Here is a 23,617-nt window from a genome sequence, read left to right as displayed (position 1 = left end):
CAGGTGGACCAGAGAGACAGAGATGGGTGTAATCTGCATATTGATGACACTTCGTTCCAAGTCTCCTCATGACAGCTCCCAGTAACGCCATACAGATTTTAGCCTAGGGGAAGAGACGAAGCCCTCTGGGATGACCACAGGGCAACTTCCATGGCACCAAAGCAGCCCTGGAGATAGGAGCAGAACCACTGAAGCACAGCTGAGTCCAACAACATCTGGAGGGCATCACTTTGGTTACTCTGCTCCATAGAAAATATAAACCATTCACAGGTTCAAAGAGCAGCAATACAACTAAACTCTAGTTAAGTGCACTTAGGATCTCGGCCTCAATGATGAATTGCTGCATTGTCTCTGGGGAAAGGAGGGAGGGGCTTCATTTCCACAATCAGTCATTCATTAACTGCACTTGTGTGTTTTCTCAAAGAAACTATTTTAACATTATGGACTGCTATAAAAATAACACCTAAAAATTTAAGCTACCAACATTAGTAGCAAAAATATAGCTCTGCACAACTGACAAAAAAAAAAAATGAATATAGCAAAATGACTATAGCAGGAAACATTATAATTAATGGCAAGGAGGGCAAACAGAAAGAGTGACTTACCGGAAAGCCAGGTAGCCCACCTGGGCCAATAGGACCAGTAGGGCCAGGGAAACCTTTAGGTCCCTGGAAAAAGAAACATTAGGGAATATAACTTGCAATATCATAGGCTTTTTGGGTAGAGAATAACGGGCCATATATGCATGTATTATTCCCTTGTGCACAAAAAATCATATGCAGGCAAATTAATGGAGGATAATCCTTCCCATTTTAGGGAATGGTTATTCCTACTTATTTGTTATGGTAGCTGCTTTGCTGGTTCAGAAATAGTGATCTCATCTTTAAAATTGTGAGAACAGAAATAGTGCCAATGCAGTTTGCTGTTACTCCTCCCTTCCCTTGTGCATCTCTTGGGCTGCTTCTACTGTGGATAGTGGAAACAATAGTTTCACATTACATGTGAACTGAGAAACTGTGGCTTAATCTCAGTTTATGAACTAGAATGCGAAACCGGGATTTGATTCTGTAATGGATGGAACACGAAACCACAACTGGAGCATCAAAACCAATGTGTGAGGAAAGGAGGGAGCAAGTGGGCATGACACTTGTCCCCAATTAAGAACCATGGTTCATTAAGCTGAAATTGTTCTGTGTGTACTAGTCCATTGTGTACACCAGATCCACCTGCCGTTGTCATACAGTGCAGCAGTTATTTGCAGAGCAATGGCGTGAGCAGAATTTGGTGAGCTTGAATCTCTAGCATGCTCTTTCATGGGTGGTCCCAAGAAGAAAACTAAGGATCACAACAGTGCACTAAAAATAAGTGCAAGCGGAGTTCAGCACATGCCATCAGCCTTAACATAGGCAGTACTCCACGTGTGGTATGAGCAACTAGAACTTGGTGTGCAGCTATAAAAGCAGACATAGTATGAGAATTGATCCCACACCATCCAGAAATGCTCATGGTCTTTGGGATGATGATATCTGTATTCAGCATTTCAAATAAACAGCACAATCCCAGGACAGCAAACATAAATACAGTGGTGCCTCGCAAGACGAAAAGAATCCGTTCCGCGATTCTCTTCGTCTAGTGGTTTTTTCGTCTTGCGAAGCAAGCCCATTGACGGCTTAGCGGATTAGCACTATTAGCGGTTTAGTGGCTTTTAGCGGCTTAGCGGATAAGCGGCTTAGCGGCTTAGAAAAAGGGGGGGGAGGAAAAAAAAACCTGCAGGAACTCGCAAGACATTTTCGTCTTGCAAAGCAAGCCCATAGGAAATTCGTTTTGCAAAGCACCTCCAAAACGGAAAACTCTTTCGTCTAGCGAGTTTTCCGTCTTGCGAGGCATTCGTCTTGCGGGGCACCACTGTAACACAAAGATGCATTTTGGTTCTCTTAAGGAGCTGCTTGTCAAGATTCAAAGCTTTTATCAGAGTGTATGGAAAACAAACTTACAACTGCACCATCCAATCCGGAACGACCTCTTTCTCCCTAAACAACAACAATAGCCTTTGATGAAGCCGAAATTAAATATTCAAACAAATGCTTTAATGCAGATGATGATGATACTACTACTACTACTATTACTATTGCCATTATCACAACAACTGGTTAACTATTACCTACATGCTAAGATGCAACATTACTGAGTGAAACATCTACCTTACTGGCTCAGATAAACATTCAGAAATAAAAATCCACGATTAAGCCTCAGATAGAGGCAAAATTATTTTTAAATGTCAAAAATAAAATATACATTTCTATTCATTTATGCCCTGTATGCATGAGCGATACAAACAGGTATGAAAATTGTAAACAGTTGATTGCAGTCACTTGCAGAAAATGCCCCCCCTAACCATAACACAAGCAACAAAATGAAATGTCTTGGACCAGCTTTCCTCAGCCTGGGTGGAATCTAGACACATATAAAAAAACATTGTGAATTATTTTTTTAAAAAAAAAAAGGTTTGAAAAATATATTAAATTTCTCATGGCTCACCATCACCATCTCGTGTCACATTTGTATAATACGCTTTACAACACACTTAATACATTGTATTTGCAGCTGTATAGCTGAGTCCCTGGTGCCTTTTGGATGCTTTGAACTACAGCTCCCATCAGCCCCAGTCAGCGCAGTCGTAGTGCAAAATATCTGGAGGGTGCCAGGTTTGAGAAGGCTGGAGAAAGTATTATGCATGCTTCCATTTCTCCCTTGTTTGAACATATCTTACCTTAATTCCCTTAAAAACTCCCTGGGCAAAAGAAGGCTCGCCTTTTGGCCCCTTTGGTCCAGGGTCACCCTATATAGACACATAAAAACAAAAAAATCCAACCAGTCAAGCATGTTTGTTTCTCTTAAAAAAAAACAAGGGGCATGGGGTAGAAAGCAAAAACATGAACGTTCCTGAAACCAGTGCCAAAAAGCAAATGGATATAAGCAGGACCCAATTGTTCACCTTGTACCTCCCAGAACTCTCCCAAGGCCACAACCTCCTTGAGTGCTTTTGCCAGGTCTGAATATGTTCTTGGACTGGGTCAGTGCCTCTTGTTTGCCTGGGAAGAGCTGGAGAGATGAGCAAGGTATGTGTGTGGTGTGTGGTGTGTGGTGTGTGGTGTGTGGTGTGTGGTGTGTGGTGTGTGGTGTGTGGTGTGTGGTGTGTGGTGTGTGGTGTGTGGTGTGTGGTGTGTGGTGTGTGGTGTGTGGTGTGTGGTGTATGGTGTGTGGTGTGTGTGTGTGTGTGTATAGAAACCTCTGAACTATACATGGGATGGGATGCACTCCATGCTAGGAAGGTAGCAGTTATATCCATCACTTTTCCCACATTTGCATCTTCACCCGCCTTCAGAAAGGTTGCCAGCAGGGGCAAGCGGCTTTCAGGCTCAAAAAGGTCCCCCCCCCCCCGACTTATCTGCAAAACTACCTTATACCACACCACTGCTCCCTGTAACCCATGACTGCCTATTCCAAATGACAGTGGCTTTCCATAGTTTTGGACAGAATGCCTTCCCAACTCTCCAAACATAGGGTTGCCATATTTCAAAGAGTGAAAAGGAAATACAGTTATATCTCGGGTTACAGACACTTCAGGTTGCGTTTTTTCGGGTTGCAGACCGCCAAAACCCGGAAGTACCGGAATGGGTTACTTCCGGGTTTCAGCGGTCGCGCATGTGCAGAAGAGCCAAATTGTAACCCACGTGTGTGCAAATGCGCTGCTGTGGTTGCAGACGCTGCGGGTTGTGAATGTGCATCCCACACGGATCACGTTCGCAACCCGACCCACTGTACACCAAAATCTACACTGACATGGGCTGCCATATGTCTGGATTTCCACCTGGGTGCATTAAAGTTATTTCCGCCAGGGTGCTGTTTCTGACGGCTGAATCCCGGCTTTGTCCGGGAAATTTTAGACATATGGCAGCCCTACTTAATATAAGGTAGTACAACGAATTACCGGGGGACCTTGCACGCCAGGAAATCCATCTTGTCCTGGAACCCCAGGACTCCCAATAGTGCCATTACAACCATCCAGGCCAGGCAAGCCTCTGTTTCCTGGCTGACCAGGATGTCCCTGTGCAAAGAGAGAAAAGGAAAATAGTGCATTAAGATTAGCATTTTGCAAACATCTTTGGACTTTAAAAAAATTTACAATGATGTAAACAGTTGCTGTAAGAGGAATCTGTTTATCAAAACTAATGGGGAAAAAATTGATTTAGCCAAACACACAAAAATAAAATGGTTAACAAAAGCATAGCTGAACAATAATGACCTACGTGCGCTAACTCAGAACCCAGTGGTAATACACTTACTGTGTTCTTTATCATGAATTTGCATGATATTACATGCATTTATCATGCATTATCATGCATTTGCACTGGAGAAAGCAAAGGAACATACTTGCAGATCTGCAGTCTACATGGAAATGAACACAAAAGCTCTCAGGATGGGTAATTATTATTTATACATCATCAGAACTCCCCAACCTCTGGATGCTTTAAGGGCTGCCTCATTCTGCATGTCTCAAGTCGATCATGGAGAACACCCTGGGGATGGTTTTCAGTAGTTCCCCACCCTCCCAACCTCACAAGGAGGAGGCACATGAAGAAGGGCCTCAGATGATGAATGCAGAGTCTGGGTCAGTTTATATGGGGAGAGGCGGTTCTTGAGGTATTGTGGTCCTGAGCCACTTAAGGCTTTATAGGTCAAAACCAGCACTTTGAATTGGTCCTGGAAACTAATCAGCAGCCAGTGCAGTTAGACCAGGACTGGTGTAATATGCTCAAACCATCTTTCCCCAGTGAGCAACATGGCCGCTGAATTCTGCACTAGCTTAAGTTTCCAAATATGATATGAAGCCTCCACATTCAGAGGCAGGTTGCATTTGACTCACAGTTCCAGTGCCACTGAAAACTGAAAAGTCTCCTCCTCAGGTGCCCGCTTTAAGGCGCAAGATAGAATATGTGAGGATATCCAATCACCTGTTTTGTTTTTTATAGAAAATGTACATTTTGTGAAATTATTAAGCTTCACTTGAGATTAGATTGGGAAGGGTAAGCATGTAAAGCCAAAATCATGTACAGTCAAAACAACCCCGGAGCTTCCCTCATGTGACCATCCATAACTTTTCAAAGTAGGCATGCCTCATGCAAGGTGAGGAACATAAAAGCTCTTTCTGTGGCAGGAAAGCCCAGTGTGGAAAGAGCTTTTTAAGCTCTCTTCCTGACTTACTGGGCTCTGGGAAGGTCTTGCTCGGGCTCTGGAAACCTTTGGCAGATCTCAGATGGCCCCAGGAGATTTTGCAGAGGCCTCTAAAGCCCTTACGGGACCTTCCCAGAGCTTGGTAAGCAAGGTGAAGAGCTTGAAAAGCTCTTTCCACTCCGTGTGTGTTTAATTTGTTCTGTGTCTGCTGGCCTATCACCAAGCATGTAAAGCTGTGGTCGTGCAAGTTAAATGTGTGCAAGTTGCAAGTCTGCTGTACTCCACTCCTTTTTAAAAGTGGATTTGTTGCACTTGGTTGACAGAGCATTTTAATCCACTTTTAATTGCATGCACCTAAATATCTCTGCATGCTCCTTTAATCCCTCCTGCAAAATTCTGCCAGTCTGGGGACACCCTAAGACAACATTCGAACATGGAAAAGAAGGACTGATGGGTTTATCTCTGTGCTCTTTCCTAAGGGCTATTATTGCTCTGAAGAGAATTGTGACACTAGATGGCAGCAGCTGCAGCTTTAAGAAAATGAGCACCTCTGGATCCTCACTGTAAAGGGCACGTAATTCTGAAGGGTCCTACTTAATCTGGGTTGCTCTCTCAGTATTGTATGAACCAAAACCACCATATAAAACTCTCAAGAACTGAGAGGCAGAGCTTATTCAAGGTTTTTGCATTGTCTGACAGACATCACTGATAAATAAAGTATACCACATCCCAGAGGTAGCCAACCCTCTAGATGTTTTTGGACTACAACTCCCATCAGCCCTGGGGCTGGCCAGGGCTGATGGGAGTCCAAGAACCACTAGTGGGCACAATGTTGGTCACATCAGAGATAGGCTGATTTTGCAAAGCAGTGGTGGGGAGCCTGTGGTCCTAAAGATGTTGTCGGACTCCAACTCCCACAAATGTACCTAGAGTGCTGCTGCTGCCTACTACTGCCAGGTAAACCCAAGGGAGCCCACTGTCAGAGGAGGGGATCTAATAGAGGATATAGCCAATGTTATCTGTCAGTGTGAAGGTGAGTTCTAACATTGCACAACAAAAGATTCCAATGCTTCTGCAAGAAATAGATATTTCACTGTGGAACTCCCTGCTTACTGACACCAGCCAGGCACCTTCACTGAACTCTTTTCAGAACCTGCGAAAAACATTTCTGTTCAGGTAAGTATCCCTGGATATGTCAAACGTTGACAAGTTCTAACCTGTTTCTAGTTTATCTTTGAACGTTCTAAACTGTTTGAACTATTTAAGCTGATTTCCACTGTTTTTATTGATAATTTCATTGTTTCTTTGTAAACCACTTTCAGACGACCACCCCCTCCCCGCCCCCGGACAATCAAGCAGCATATAAAAAGGTAAAGGGACCCCTGACCATTAGGTCCAGTCGTGGCTGACTCTGGGGTTGCGGCGCTCATCTCGCTTTATTGGCCAAGGGAGCCGGTGTACAGCTTCCGGGTCATGTGGCCAGCATGACCAAGCCGCTTCTGGCGAACCAGAGCTGCGCATGGAGACGCCGTTTACCTTCCCGCCAGAGTGGTACCTATTTATCTACTTGCACTTTGACGTGCTTGAAAACTGCTAGGTTGGCAGGAGCAGGGACCGAGCAACGGGAGCTCACCCCGTCACAGGGATTCGAACCACCGACCATCTGATCGGCAAGTCCTAGGCTCTGTGGTTTAACCCACAGCGTCACCCGCGTCCCTAAGCAGCATATAAATTTTATGACATAAATAAATAAAACAGTACAAAGTTACTGGCAACCTGCTTAGATCTTGCAGAACAAGGTTCCACTGGCAGAACAAGCACACTACTAGGTGACTTTAACATGGTGCTATTTGAGATACAACCTTGTATACAAATAAGCCAGTTCCAACTATACAGTGCTGATTTGTGGGTGGGCTGCTTTTCAAACTGGGAGGAGCTTTCCCCCAATCTCAATCATCACAGAGATGTATGGCAGGGCTGTGTGTGAAATGCCCCCCAAGTAGCTGTGTGGTTTTAAAAGATATTTTCTTTGTTTCACACTCTCCAGAAGATATTGTCTGGCTAATGCATTTAATGTATAAACTGTGCTGGCAGCAACAACAATAAAATGAAATGAAATTAGGAGTTGGCAAAGGTCCCGCTAAAGGATTATTGGGGAAATTAGCCCACACTGGTGGAAACTCCTGATTTGCAGTTCTTGGTACATCCCTTGCCCAGCTTCTTCTCTGTTTAAAAGCTATTCCCTTTAAAAGCAGGAGAGTCTGCTATTGTAATCTCTCGTATGCGGTTTAGGAGTAAAGTATCTTGTGTCAACACACCATACAGTAATAAAATATAAACATTGAACTGTGACTATTCAAAGCAAACACGTGCAATTCTTTATACATATCTTTATGTATTTAGATTTACAGCCAGAAGGCTGCAGATATCTCTAGGGACAAGCTCATTCAGTGGAAATGATAATTATAAAAATGTAAAGGTAAAGGTACCCCTGCCCGTACGGGCCAGTCTTGACAGACTCTGGGGTTGTGCGCCCATCTCACTTAAGAGGCCAGGGGCCAGCGCTGTCCGGAGACACTTCCGGGTCACGTGGCCAGCGTGACATCGCTGCTCTGGCCAGAGCCAGAGCCAGAGCCAGAGCCGCACACGGAAACGCCGTTTACCTTCCCGCTGGTAAGCGGTCCCTATTTATCTACTTGCACCCGAAGGTGCTTTCGAACTGCTAGGTTGGCAGGCGCTGGGACTGAGCAGCGGGAGCGCACCCCGCCGCAGGGATTCGAACCGCCGACATTTCGATCGGCAAGCCCTAGGCGCTGAGGCTTTAACCCACAGCGCCACCTGCGTCCCTGTATGATAATTGTATGTCTTTGCAAATAAAGGCCAGCAGTTCCTACCCACAAGTAGATAACTAGAATACTACAGACTATTTGTGGGCTACATTATCTCCAGCTTCTACAATATTATAAACATCCTGGAGTAGCTTTCTTGATTTGAGATGGAGCTTACAGAGATGATGAGCTCAAATTGTACCTGTCATTACTATAGGTCAATTCATGCTTTGCATTAAGTCTGCTCATTTGGGCACTAAATAGCTGCAGAGCAGCAGAATGAGATGGTAGAATAGACTACACAATGCCAGATTTCAGGTGAAGAAAAATCACAGACTAATGCAGTTGAGAAATGATAAACAAAATTGAAAGCACTGTTGTGTTCAAAAGTGGATTCCCTCCCTGAAATGGCATCGTCTCTTCCCTCTTGCTGCTGTTGTTAAATGTATGCTTACTACATAATGTGACTTACAATTATACATATAAAAAACTTACAAGTATAAAAGTTTAAGACTAACATCAAAGCCATAGGGCAAAAGCAAGTGTGGTGTCCTCAGTGCTACATTGGATACAAGCCACTATACCAAATGTTCCTGCTCTATCAATTCAGATTAAAGAGATTACAATAGAGGGTGTTACGGATGACACAGTGACACCTTTTTCTAACACAGTGCCTGGGAATGGCCTGCCTTCTAAACTTTTCCAGAGGAACTGAATAAACATTGAAAAAGGGGGGGGGGGAATAGATTCACTCAAGGATGAACGCTAGCCCAATTTAATAAGCAGCTCTGTATATTATGAGAGCTGGAGGGGGGGCCCTCTGGTGAGTTCCAGATCTTGCCTTTAAAATAGTCTGAGGTTCCTCCCTTGCCCCCAAACACTTTTAAACATAACTGATAGAAGCCATTCCATGCACTATTTCATTGTGTTGTTTCCATTTAGCAAGCCTTGTATATTCAGCTGAAATGGTATAAACCTTGCATCTCGCTTTCCAAACTACTGAACCTTGTTCCATGGGAAAAACTAAACACATGCTGCAGGGTGGGGGATTTTTAGAGGGCTGCTTCTCCCGTACATCTGTGGTTAACAGTTCATAAACACAGGCGGCTGCAGCGGCTGCTGCCAAGAGATTTCATCGGCCCAGCTGCATCAACACGGAAAGACAGAAACTTACCTGGCGGTCAACATTTCCTACACGACCTTTGGTGGCCCTTTCCCTCCTGCAAGGACTCCCACTGTGCAAAGGCTTTCCAGTTCCCTTAAAGGAACCCATAAGTGTTCTGTAGCAATCACATCCAGTCCTCACACAGATTGGAATGGGACTGCACTGGAAACCGTACCACATTTTTTCAAGCATTGGAACTGTCCGTGTTCACGGCATTAACAAAAAAAAGTAAATTGGTACTAGCCAGTTTCTCCATGTGAAATATAAGAAAGGTGGAACTGGGAGGCAGATTCGTTCGGCTTATGGTTTATTGATGTTTAACAGTAATGATTGCATTTATTAATCCTGTGTGCTTATTATATTACTTACCTGAATTATACAACAGTGACTTGCCTATACACAGTTTACGGGAAATATGATGAGATGCAGCCTGCTTTTTAGCTCAGATAAATGACTATGCATTTTCTGGGGGCATGGGAAAAGTAAAACAATACAAACAGCAGCATTATTTCAAAACTTTATACTTAATTTTTTAAAACACAGAGAGACTTACAGGAACTCCGGATAATCCTGGAAATCCGGGGACTCCCATTGGGCCCTGAAAGGATTGAAAAGAGGCAGTTGATGTTTCATCTGATCCATAGATCTGAACTCTGTTAGCAATTTATGGTAGTTTAGAATAAAGATGGCCTAGTTACAGGTGATCAACTGATCTATTTGTCTATTTACCCTTTTCTTAAACACCTGAAATGTATATTTTAGGACCTACCTCCTTTTGCAAAAAACAAAAAGCAAAACTCTTTTAAACTAGAAAGAACCCTGATCATCTTGGTTACCCTCCTTTGAACACATTCCAGCTTGTCAATATTCTTTCTTAAGTTAAGAAGTGAGTGAAAACGATGAATCGTGAGTTTAAAATACAAAACTGCATATGCTCTGAGTATTTTCAATGGTGTTGTTGTTTACTAAGACCACCTAAATTGTTTGTGTTTGGCCAAGAGACATGAAATGCTCTGAATATTTTTTGTAGTAAATGAAAGCTTAATGATTACAGTCAATTTAAGGTAAAGGTAAAAGGACCCCTGACCATTAGGTCCAATCATGGCCGACTCTGGGGTTGCGGAGCTCATCTCGCTTTATTGGCCGAGGAAGCCGGCGTACAGCTTCTGGGTCATGTGGCCAGCATGACTAAGCCGCTTCTGGCGAACCAGAGCAGCGCACGGAAACGCCGCTTACCTTCCCGCCAGAGCGGTACCTATTGATCTACTTGCACTTTGACGTGCTTTTGAACTGCTAGGTTGGCAGGAGCAGGGACCGAGCAATTGGGAGCTCACCCTGTCGCGGGGATTTGAACCGCCAACCTTCTGATCGGTAAGTCCTAGGCTCTGTGGTTTAACCCACAGCGTGACCCACGTCCCTTACAGTCAATTTAAGACATCTCAAAAAGTATTTTCTGGTGCATCCCTTTTTTTGTGTGTGTGTGGGGGGACTCTATTTGGGAAACCGCACCAGGGTCCCCAGCCACCTTGATCTGGCCGGGCAAGACCCATTGTGATGTGCTTCCTGAGAGGTTCCTTATGAAGCCGATATACTGCAAAAGGTTCCCTAGCCCGACTGTAGTGAAAGAAGGAATTCAAAAATAGAAACTTCAGACTGATGGCTGAAGGAGAATTTATTGGTACAAATAATCTGCCTAACACATTTCAACAAAATGTCTTTCTTCGGGTAGATTCTCTTGAATCAAAAGGTGCCATTTCAGAGTTTTGGTATACAAAGGATTAGAACCAGCACACTTTGTCCAAACACAGTGAGCGGCCAATTAAATTCTCCTTCAAGCACCAGTTTGTGAGCTTTGTCTCTTCTTGGCTTCTGTGCCTTGCCCTCCATTCTTTCTGATTAAATGATACTACTCCACAGAGCTGTTTGCCAAATTGCTCTCTTGGCCATATTGTAAAAGTATTTCCATAAGCAAATGGGAGGCTGGGGAATAGTTACTTGGCTAGAACTGAGCCAAAATTTCTCGGAAGAGGTCTACCCCCCTGAGAACTTTCTTTTCCATCACCTCCCGAGGGGGTGGGGAGTCATTTTGCAGAATGATCTCTGAATTATCTTCTGCTCTTCTTCTTTTTTTAAACAGTGGAGGCTAGTATTCAGGGCAAATGGACCATTGCCCCACCAACTACACTCTGCCCTCATCCAGCTAACTTACAACCAGCCTATGGAGTAGCACTGCCTGTCAGTGTCCTCCTTTTCTGCCTTTGTCAAATTCAGCAGTAAGGAGGATGGAGACAAAACTAGAATTAGCTGGCTCCACCACATATATACAAACCTGCACAGGTCTAATAAACATTTTCGGAGGCCAGTTTCAAAATTTGGACCTGGAACACTCCCATAACATCACTGGGAGTTCCAAAGACAATGACTACCTCCTAAAACCCATGAGCTTCAGTACCCTTTCACCACATGCTCCTTCTAGAAGCAGCAGTAGAAAAGTTGTCTTGCCTCCTGGAGGCCTTTCTGCAAAATCTCCCTCTCACTGGTTTTCAATATGCTGCAGTGACATTGTCCCAAGTGCTGTGGACTCTGGGAACTGTGATTTCCCCAGGACACCTGGATCTTTAGTAATTACATTTGCCAGGGTCCCTGACACTAAACCACTGCAGGATATAAAGCACTAAATGGTGGTGATGACAGGAACAGGTGTTCATGGCTCAAGTTTTAATCTAAGCCAAAAAGAACTTTTTTGGGATTATGGTGCCCAATTCATAATGAAGCCATATGAAATAGCCAAATTTGTATTATGTGCTAGGTAATTGTGATCTTCAGTGATTTTGATACTGCTCTATGTGTACACCATACTTCTACAGGGCGTGAACAAGACAGCACTTTGCCATTATTCCAGCAGTAAATAAGTAAAAACAGGGCTGTCTTTAAGGATTCAGAAAGCTCAGAGGAATGGATAAACTTACCTTATCTCCCTTCAGTCCAGCTGTACCTGGGGCACCTGTGCTCCCTCTCTCTCCCTTTGGCCCCCTCAAGCCTTCTGGCCCAGTAAACCCTGGAACACCCATCCGTCCTTGGTTCCCAATTGGTCCTGGTTGACCCTAGGAGGAAGGGGAGGAAATCCATCTTAAGAGTTTGCAAACAAGCACCTGCCTTGCCAAAAAGCACCCCCCAAAAGCATCCAACAGGAAACAACTGAAGGAGGAGTACAACTCATCTGGAGCACAATGTTCGGTTCTGGGTACCAGAGAAGGGAAAGAGAGATGATAAGGGATATGGTTAAGAGAAGTGGATCTGTTTAGCCTTGAGAAGAGATGATGGGGTGCAAGTGTCGACATGAAGCACTCTTCAGCTATCTGAAGGGATGACATGCAGAAAAGGACAAAGGCATGGTCTCTGATGCTGCTCTTGAGGGAAGGATAAGATTTAATGGGTATAAGTTAAACAAAGATAGTTATGGGGCAGCATCAAGTGTCAGCATGAATGGGCATCTCCTCACGGCCCACAAGCTGTCAGGGGGACCAATTACGCTTTTACACCATTGCAACCTGCTTGTTCATCTGCACCCAAAGGATTCCTGCCAGAAAAATCTTGCTTGACTTTTCTTTGGTCACAAAGATGCTGTTTACTGAAAACAGCACCTCTGGGGTAAAAAAATAATAATATTGGGGTGGATTTTTATTAGGAAGTTGGTGTAGGCCCCCGATCCATATCAGGAGCACATTCCAGATTTGGGCCCCTGGGCTTCTTCTCCCCTCCCCCCCCCCAGCAAAAGTAACTAGCCGAAACAAACCTTTTTTTAAAAAAAAATGACTAACATTCCATTTCACAAGAGGTCACATTTGTGTAACTCACTTGCTATTGTTTGCAAGTATGTATGTGTATTTGTGTATGTGAAAATTGTGGTAAGCTTGACCAGTGCTCAAAGCCCTTTAACAGCTGGGGAAGAAACAACAGCTATATGAATAATGCAGGATGTACTCAAAGTTGTTTCCAAAGTAGACATGAAAGGCCTTGCTACTTTGGTTTGTGGAAATGGTAGGCCACACGAGTTGTCTTAACAGGGGGGGGGGGGGGAATTATGGAAAGGCCAGATGGTGCCAAAGTTAGTTCATGTTATGTGTGGTGTTTTAAACTGCATCACAAAATTTAAAAAAAGAATTATCATGTTGCTGTTGTTGTTGTTGTTGTTACTAAAAAGCTAATCCCTGAATTGCATTTCTGCTATAAACTTCAAGTGTTGGAGCAATTTAAATGCAAAAAATACAATTTTAAATAAAGCCAGAGAACAGTTCAGAGACAAAACCCTACACATTAAATCCCAAAGAGCAGGAAGTCGCCCTACTAAAAGAAATGCAGATTATATAAAAACCACTTATTACAACAAAAAGGGTTTCATCTGTTTGCTAAAATGCTGAAGAGCTAACAAGGAAAGTTACCGTATTTTTTGCTCTATAAGACTCACTTTTTCCCTCCTAAAAAGTAAGGGGAAATGTGTGTGCGTCTTATGAAGCGAATGCAGGTTGCGCAGCTATACCAGAAGCCAGAACAGCAAGAGGGATTGCTGCTTTCACTGCGCAGCGATCCCTCTTGCTGTTCTGGCTTCTGAGATTCAGAATATTTTTTTTCCCTTGTTTTCCTCCTCCAAAAACTAGGTGCGTCTTATGGTCTGGTGCGTCTTATAGAGCAAAAAATACGGTACCTTAGGTAGGCTATTCCAAAGTGTAGGTGCCACAATCAAAAAGGTCCTGTCCCACACCCTAGAAGATCATTTCAGAACAAGGCAGAACAGAGAGATGGCTCTCAGGCCCAATAACACAAAAAGTCATTGTGGTGTAGTGGCTGTAATATTGGGCCTAGTCCTTGTCAATGGACAGGGATGATGATGGGAGTTGTTACATGATCAAGTTGAGACTCCTACATTGCACAGGGTTGGAATAGATGACCCTTGGGATCCTTTCTAACTCAACAATTCTATGATTCTGCTGTTCTAACTTCTGCAGCTTTTATCAGTTGCAGCTTTCAATTACCAAGCAACTGGACTGCAACCGATACATCTGGATCTGAAACACATACCTAAACACAAGTTACCTCTGATTTTTCAGCATGAAATGTATGCTGCCCAGCTAGAAGACTGATGTGCCTTGTCTTCTGTGGATCACAGCAGAGGATCTTGCCCCTTTGCAACACATCACTCAAAGGACATTCTGCCAGGAGTGTGCATACTAAATCCTGGAAATTCCAAGGCTAAGAGAATGGTATATTGAAGTGTGGGGTCCAGCTGTACTTCATAAACTCACAGGAGTTATGTGGTTATGATAAGGAGCGCAGAGTGTTAATAATTTCTAAGGAGACTGGAAATGTTTTAAACTGGATTAGAGTAATAGAGTGAAATGCTTATTTTCCTTTATTTTGAGTAAGTTTGATAACTTTGGTTGTGTATAAGCAGAAGAGCCCTCTGCTCTTGTTAATAAACCAACCAAGACTTTTGTAGCACTTTAAAGATTAATGAATTCATTATGTCATAAGCTTTTGTGCACCATAGTCCACTTCATCAGATGCATCATGTGTAATTCTGGACTGGCAAGCATATGCAGTATACATGCATGGATGAGAGACCAGGGTTTACAGGATAATGAAATGCACACACACAGAAAAGCTTTGATGGTGATGCTTACATGAAAGCAAAATAGTTACAGTGACCAATTAGCAAGACAACCTTACTGGTGACACAAGCTAATTCATGCACACTTGCACACTTAACACGTATGATGAAGGGCCAAAGAAAAAGCTTGCACCTTAATAAATTTATTGCCTATAAATTTCTGCAAAACCCTTTCTCTCAGGGCTCATCAACACTTCCGCTTGTTCAGTGCTTTCTAGGCATGGGTATATGATGTTTTTCATTTGCCCTGCCCCCCCCGCCCCCGGTTTACTGCTGTTTACTGCTGAATTGCCTGCTGTTTACTGCTGACTAGTGGAAGTGTGGACGAGCCTTAACACTCCCTCTGTTTTTTGCAACAATAGATACAAGTAAGCTCAAAATTATTTTTGTTGTTGATGATGATGTTTCTGATATGACTTGTTTTTGCTTCTTTATGTATTATTAATGAAAATAACCATATAGAGACAGAGAAGGAGAGAGAGAGAAAGAAAGAGAAAGAGATGTACTAAAGAGGGAGGGCAGTGGGGGCAAGCTGTGAAAATGTGTAGTTAGTAGAAGCCGAACTCTCTGCTTGCCACCCCTCTTTCACCCAGCCCCTCCCCTCAGACCTTGCCAAACCCTCTTCCCTTACCATCACACTTCCCTCTGAGGCCTCTGATTCAGAGCAGGAGTGGGAGTCACCAAAGGATGCATTTCTGAGAGTAATGTAACCGTCAACCCCCTTTCCCAGGGAATTGTAACTCTCTGAAGGGCATGCTAACAAACTCTCAGCACCCTTAGCAAAATGCAGTTCTCAGGATGCTTTGGGGTAAGCCATGACTTTTTAAAGTGGTATGATATTGCTTTCATTTTGTACTGCTGATTGGGACTCAGATCACCCTGAAGGATGTTAGGCTAGATGGGTCTTTGATCTCATCCTAAAGAGGCTTTCTTACGTTCTTATATAATAATGCAACACTGAGGAATGATTGTGAAGGTCGTATACAAATCTGATTACCGTTAGTTTCAAGAGTTCTACAATGGAGGGATTAAGTGTAGGTCCTGTGTTCTAATCCCAAGAAAGAGAAAAAATGACTGAAGCTTGCAAAGATCTATCATTTGCCCAACAATAAATGCTGGAAATGTAAGGAAATTGAAGGTACTTTTTTTCACCTTTGGTGGACCTGCCCAAAGATTAAAGCCTTCTGGGAAATGATTTATAATGAAATTAAGAAGGTACTTAAATGCACTTTTCATAAGAAACCAGAGGCATTTCTCTTGGGCATGGTTGGCCAACTGGTGCCAAGAAAGGACAGGACTTTTTTTATGTACGCTACCACAGCAGCAAGGATACTCCTAGCAAAGTATTGGAAGACGCAAGAATTACCCACACTGGAAGAATGGCAGACGAAAGTGATCGACTTTATGGGATTGGCAGAAATGACCGGCAGAATCCGTGACCAAGAGAAAGAGACGGTGGAGGAAGATTGGAAGAAATTTAAAGTTTATCTTAAGAACTGTTGTAAAATTGATGAGTGCTAAAATGTTAAGGGGAAGGAAGATGCAGAATTGCAGCTGAAATTGTTTGATGAATTAAGATGAAACTGAGAAAAAATAAGTTATAAATATAATTGGACCAAGGGGTTGCTGAAAAACTGTAAAATAAGGAAGCAGAAAGGGTGAGGTATGGGGAAGTCCATGAAAGAAGGTTTATGAAAAGGAGGATATGAAAATATATATGTTTGTATGTGTCTGTTTTGTTTATTTTAAAATGAAAAATCAATAAAAAATTAAAAATTGAAAAAATGACTGGAACCTCTGTTTTACTTTGCACACTACAAGAGAGATCTTAATACTGCTTGAAGATTTGTCCCAGTATCCTGGGGTGGCTCCAGCAGCACAAAGACCCAGCGAAATGTTGCTAATCTCCCTCGTAATGTGATTAAACCATGATAATCTAATTCTTATGAATTTCATTTAAATCCTTTTGAAGATGGCTGGCAACAACACTTTCCACAGTAGAATAGAAAGAAACTGGTTAAACCATGGACAACAAAACCTAAGTAGCCAGCCCTTCTGCATTTTTCATTTGCACATTGTTTACATTTATTATATGAGGAACCCCTAAAATGTCAGCTAAGCACATGGCAAAATTTGCTTCCTTAACTGAGGCCCCATCTGCACTATACATTTAAAGCAGTATCATACCACTTTGAGGAGTCATGGCTCCCCCCCCCCAAGGCATCCTGGGAACTGTAGTTTGTCAAGGTTACTGATGGGTGTTCGACAACCTCTATTCCTCTCAAAACTACAATTCCAATCAATGCTTCTTCCCAGGGAGGTCTGGAAAATCTTACCCTGTGAGGGCAACAGGAGCTTCATAACTACGTTTTACAACTTTGGGGGAAGCCATGGCTGTTTAAAGTGGTATGGCACTGCTTTTAAACGTATGGTGTAGATGGGAGACTTGGTCTGAATCTAGTACAGTGGTACCTTGGTTTTCGAATGGCTTGGCTCCCAAACAAATTGTCTCCCAAACACCGCAAACCCGGAAGTGAGTGTTCCAGTTTGCAAACATTTTTCGGAAGCTGAATGTCCGACGTGGCTTCCACTTGAGTGCAGGAAGTTCCTGCAGCCAAATGGAAGCTCCGTCTTGGTTTCTGAACCATTTTGGAAGTCGAATGGTCTCCCAGAATGGATTAAATTTGAGAACCAAGGTACCACTGTACAGCTAAGGCTATAATTCTAAGTAACGAGTAGCTTCCATTGAGGGCTCTTCTGTTTACCACATTTACATTTGGCTCTTCTAAGAAGCTCAAATGGCAACCATGGGGGGATTATCTGAGTTTATTCTCAAATCAACACTGCAAGGTAGGTTAGGCTGAGAAAGAGCAGAGCACTGATGCAAAGTAGTAAAAATGCTTACAGTATTGTTATTTGGGGACAAATAACAGCCACAAGTGTATGAGGTGGAGAATGTGGATGGGGAAGAGCCCCCCTGCCCCCTTCACTCACAATACTTGAGGGTTGTCCAATGAAGCTCAATGGTGAGGGATGTAGGACTAGCAAAAGAAAGTGCTTCCCAGCACACAGTCAAACCATGGGATTCGCTATCACAACTATTTTACTGTCCCAAGCAAAAACAAACTCTATTATTATATTAATTATTACATTATATTAAATTTATTGTAAATGAATAATTTTTGTTAATGGTTTTCATCCAGTTCTTCAGCTAAAAAATGGCTCCCAAAGCAGCTTACAAATATCAGTGACAAGACAGAGCCTGCCGTCAGACTTACGACCTAAGACACACCACACAAAAGGAAAAGAGACAGGGAAGAAGAAGGAGAAAAGCAACCCGAGGCACTAATGTTTCAGGGATCCTGTAGTGAACAGAAACAATGGACATTTTCTTTTTTATAAGAGCAGTCAAAAGCGCTGGCCTTCTAGCAAAGCTGGTGGAGAGGCCCTCTTCGGTGGTGGAAGTCCCATCTGCCTCACAGCCTGATGGAATCTTATAGCTTGGGCCAGTCCTTCTTTCGGCTGCAGCGCACTAGAGCACAGTTCTGACACCTCTCAGGTGGGCACCATTGCAGGTTGGCTCCCCCCGCCTGTTTCTTGCCTTTACGTAATTCAGAGAAGCCCAAAATGAACATTTCAAGTCAAAACAGAAGCTGACTCCACCTAACTCCTAACCGCTGCTAGCTGCGATTGGTCAAAATACGGGATGGGGCCAATTCATATTTCCTTTTCTTCAATCTGTCTCCCATGTACCAGCAGCAAGCTTTACAGCCAGGCCTCTACCGTTGCACACATGCACACTGTGCAAGGGCCCTTCTGAGCTGCCCTAGCGACCTGCCTAAATCTAAGAGAACGAGGGAGGTGGGGGTTACTTGACCTGCACTAGAACCAGGGGTGACCCCCAAATCAACTAGAGAGACAACTTGCTGTAGTTCTAAGCACCTCTGTGGGCAGTTAACAAGGCTGTTGACAAACCGGCATCTGTTCAGGGCTGCCGCAAGTCACCCAGCGACTTACAAGCATCCTCAAGGCGTGAGCTAACAGCAGAAATGTGTTGTGATGGGTAGACTCAAGTATCATATCATATCAGAGAGAGAGAGAGAGAGAGAGGGAGAGAGGGAGAGAGGGAGAGAGAGCTTTGTTTGTGTACAGGTTGTGTACAGGTTTCAGTCCCCTGCATCTCAAGGTAGGGATGTGAAAGACCCCTGTCTAAAATCCTGGCGAGCCACTGGTAGTCAGGGTAGAGTCTACTCAGTAGACAAAATTGGGCTACATGGACAAATGGTCTGACTCATTAATTTATATACCCATTTATGGGTTTTGTGCTGAATGTCACTGCCTATACTAATCTTATACAGTGGTACCTCGGGTTAAGTACTTAATTCGTTCCGGAGGTCCGTTCTTAACCTGAAACTGTTCTTAACCTGAAGCACCACTTTAGCTAATGGGGCCTCCTGCTGCCGCCATGCCACCAGAGCACGATTCCTGTTCTCATCCTGAAGCAAAGTTCTTAACCTGAAGCACTATTTCTGGGTTAGTGGAGTCTGTAACCTGAAGCGTATGTAACCTGAGGTACCACTGTATTTGTGCTACCAAATGATTCTGTGTATATCTTATATAGTTCAAGTGAAGAACTTTTTTAAAAAAACAACACCACCATCTGATTTTAATATGCATCTTGGGAACACAACCTGGAACAAAAGTGAAGCACTGTCATATTTGGTTCCTTTTTCATGTCAAAATGGCTTGTGTGTAATTAACGAACCTCCCAGGGCTTTAGGGTTTTGTTTCATTTTTGCTGTTGTTTACAGTAGTGTTTGCCTAGCTCAAAACCAGAAGTTACTATACATTCCAGTGACCCCCTGGGTTTTTTTTTTACTGTGGAAAAAACAATTAAAATATAATCTTTGAGATAACTGCACTAAATAAGTTTCAGTACAGACATTCGCAGAGCTTTCCCCACAAAGTTCAAAGTGTTTCCAGCTGCTGTAATAGTGTAGTAGTTAACATTGCAATCCTACCCATTACTCAGAAGTAGAACTCTCACTGTGCTCAATAAGGCTTTCTCCCAGGTTAAATGTACATTGATTTATTTATTTATTTTTGGGAAAATGTATATTTAATTGATATCTCAAGTCTGTTTTGCCATAAAGATGCAAACATGTTAATTCACTCACAAGTAGTCCTACTGAGTCTTAGCTGTGACATCTGGCCCACAGGAAAAAGAGTCTTCCAGAAGATTTGTAAATTATTGTGATATGGACACAACACCCATCAGCAAAAATGCAGGCAGTAGCTAGAATCCCATTTTCCATGGTGGCTAAATGGGTGCTTACAGGAAGCCCACCAAGCAGGACATGAGCGCAATGACCCCTCTATCAATGTCATTACTCAGCAATGTACAGTGTAATATACATTACCTATGTACACACAATTATATAGCATGTGTGTGTAGATAGGCAGACAAGTAATACCCAGTGCTGCATGAGTGGATTTCTTTTTGCTGGCTGCCCCATGCCCCTGCAGTACCTTACAAACCCACCCAATCTGCTCCAGAGGGTTCCCCCAGCCCTCTGAAGCAGATCTGGTGGATTTGTGAGGGGCTGCATGGGGGAGGAGAGGAAAGCAAAAGGGTGTCTCATTGGGCAAGCATAAACTTCGCAGTGGTTCTCAACCTGTGGGTCCCCAGAGGTTGTTGGACTACAACTCCCATCATCCCTGAGCTCTGGCCTTGCTAGCTAATGGTGATGGGAGCTGTAATTCAACAACCTCTGGGGACCCACAGGTTGAGAAAGGCTGCATGCGCATACACAGCACTGAGGTGGGTGTGGGAGAATTCTATTTTATTAATTTGCTTTAGAGCACAAATAAAAATAGAAGCATATATTCAAAATTACATTCCTTAGGGACATTGCAAGCTGACCTATACCAAGTCAGATGCCGTTGCCACAGACTGACAGTGGCCTCAAATGACTTCAGGCAGGTATCTCTCCTAGCCCTACCTGGAGAGGCCAGAGGGATTGAACCTGGGAACTTTTCTATGCGGAGCTTGTGCCACTGAGCTGCAGTCCCCGCCCGCCCACCCCAACCATTTGGAAACACTGTCCAGGCTTATGCAGAATTTAACATTTGCAAACTGATGCTTCAGGCAGTGGGGGAGGGGGACACAAAACAAAACAGCTCCCTGTTTTGCTTTTTACACTGTCAGGGGAAAGTGGCAAGTGAGTGAAATCCTACCATGCACCCCTGCCAAGTCTAGCAGCGCTGTTTAATTGGGGTGGGCAGTGGGGGATGGGGATGAAGCATTACACATAGACTTTTTCCTTCCCAAGAAATGAGTGGGTAGGGTCACCCCTCCCCCCTGAAAGAGTGGGGCAGGCGCCAAGTGTGTTCACTGTGGCTGATCTCCACTGCCTGAGCCTGCAGTCCTCCTGCCACCCGCGAGGATCAAACTCAGGCGGGATCAAATGCCCTAAGCAACATCAGAGATGTGGAGGGATAGCTCTAGGCCAGCAGGAATGCAGATAACTTGCAATTACATGAGATCTCATTCATGGATTGTCAAATTAGCAGAGGTTGGCAAGCGCTCCTTACCTCCTCTTAATTGAGAGCAAAAATGAGCTCTGGCATAGCACTTTGGAATGAAAGGAACTAGAGATATGTGAGGAATTTGCCCTTTGTTTTAAGAAGCATGGACAGTTAACATGGATGTCAAAACACACAGGGCTTGGTGAAATTCTAGGGGATAAAACCGCTGTAAAAGGGGCTGGCTCATGTGGCAACAGCATTGCTCGAAACCACACTTTAAAAAGAAAAGAAAAGAAAATGGAAAGCTTAAAACTTATGCATATGAATCTTTCATCTCTGAAAGCCAGCTCCCTGCCACTCCCTGGCACTAATCTAACCATCATATAAGGACATTATAACAATTAGATGATGAGTAAAATTCCTTATCTCACTCCTGGAAGAATGATGAAACCATTTTTACAATTATTATTATTTTAGATAGTCCACAGCATTTAGATCAGATAGATTAACAGCAAATTACTGTACTTGTTGCACATTCCATCCTGAAATGTGGCAGGGTGGACAAACAAGGTTACCAACTTCAAATTTATATTTTATATCATATGCAGTCATTTGATTTAATCTTGTCTTCAAGAAACTTGTCTTGTTGATGTTAATGCTGCCCACCTGCAGGGTTTTAAGACATGACAGCTCTCCCAGCAATGAACTTTGGCTGTGGGTGCGGGGATTTGAATGTTCTAATTTCTACAGATTCACATATCAAAAGCATTTGTAGTGCACACCATTTATTAAGCATTGGAAACAAGGCAGTGAAAGTCACACAATGCTATAACCCACACAGAGTTTTATTTTCTGCACCCATCCAAAGTTCTCGACCTGTCTTTTTCTTTGGATTTCGACCACTTCATCCAAAGGTGGCTAACCTGTTGCCCTATAGATGTTCTCAGACTTTAACTCCCATGAACCTCAGTCAAACATAGACAATTGTCAGTGATGATGGGAATTGTAGTCGGGCAACATCAAGAGGGCCAAAGCTTGCCCATTCCCAGTCTAATCTCAAGTGAAACCTAATAATCATCCCATCATCCTTGACCACTGGTGGTGCTTAACCCCCCAAAAAAACAATACTTTTTGCAGTTCAGAAAGTGATGAAGAAATGCTTTGAAAATGTGGGGTGAATGAATTATTAATAGAAAGACCCCAGAATCAAATTAGAATGAAACAAAATTAATGCTCTTTGTCAACCCTCTATTGCTCAGAACAGACAGAGTAAGCTTTGTGCAAGTAAATTAATATGAATGCTTTAAAGGCAGATAGTCTTGAGGAGGCTAGTCTAACCCAGACTTCTGCAACCTGGTGTCATATGAACATAGGATGCTATGTTATACAGACTCTTGGCCCTTCTATTGCAATACTGTCTAAACTAACAGCGGTTCTTCCAGGTATCATATAAGGGACATCAGCGCTTTTTTTCTGGGGGGTACGCATACCCTTAAAAATTTTGTGAATCTTTGTACTTTTACTGTATTTATTTTTCCCAATTTTAACTATAAAATGGTGATTTTATTATTAGAAAATAGGCACAGGGGGACATTATCAGCTCTACCTGGAGAGGGCCAATGGTCAGGGATAGTGGAGTTAGTTTTGAAACCTCTGTCTACAGAAGGCTTATGTGACTGGCAGACCTTCTATGACTAATGAAAGCACAAACAGGTAAGCACTCTTCATGCCTCTCCAGAGGAGCCCCCTCACCTTTGAAAACCCCTGCTCCACAGAGCACTCTTGCCATCTCTCCCTCTCTCCCTCTCTGGTATTTGGACTGACTGTGCCAACTCTCCATTCCAGAGCCCAGCAATGCCTTTTATGGTCTGATAGATTCAGAGTTGCCTGATCTACTTCAGCTCTGGTGAGAGGTCATCTAAACCCACTTTATCATTCCCTGAGCCAAATTGCTCACTGGAGACTGCATTTTAAAAGTATAATTAAAAATGTTTGGGCAGCGAGCTGACAGAAAAATGGCACCCAGCAAAGCACTGCCAGTCCGGTCCCATTCCAACCTCCTCATTTCTTTTTTTATAGCATTATGCTTTTCATGCATAGGGCATTTATTCTTTGATTCTATTCAATGCTCCTTTTGGGACTTGTTTCCATGTCTCTCATTTGAAATCCTCGAGCTATGAAGTGGGTCTGTTA

At 43.3% G+C, this 23,617-nt stretch overlaps 1 protein-coding gene across 3 annotated transcripts in view; it reads right to left on the bottom strand.

Moving 5' to 3' along the window:
• The window catches only part of COL4A6 (collagen type IV alpha 6 chain), a 173,505-nt gene that overhangs the window by 59,053 nt on the left and 90,835 nt on the right, over positions 1–23,617 (bottom strand). For all 3 annotated transcript variants that reach the window (XM_079961593.1, XM_079961592.1, XM_079961594.1), the window contains exons 5-10: positions 12,198–12,332; positions 9,782–9,826; positions 3,992–4,108; positions 2,771–2,839; positions 1,995–2,030; positions 606–668 (exon numbers count right to left, since the gene is read on the bottom strand). In XM_079961593.1, coding sequence (XP_079817719.1) covers positions 606–668; positions 1,995–2,030; positions 2,771–2,839; positions 3,992–4,108; positions 9,782–9,826; positions 12,198–12,332 — 465 coding nt within the window. The remainder of the gene's footprint in view (positions 1–605; positions 669–1,994; positions 2,031–2,770; positions 2,840–3,991; positions 4,109–9,781; positions 9,827–12,197; positions 12,333–23,617) is intronic.

The sequence above is a fragment of the Podarcis cretensis genome, assembly GCF_951804945.1.
Source record: "Podarcis cretensis genome assembly, chromosome: Z".
Taxonomy (NCBI): Eukaryota; Metazoa; Chordata; class Lepidosauria; order Squamata; family Lacertidae; genus Podarcis; species Podarcis cretensis.
Note: the sequence above shows the minus strand (reverse complement) of the source record. Positions and strands in the feature narration are given on the sequence as shown.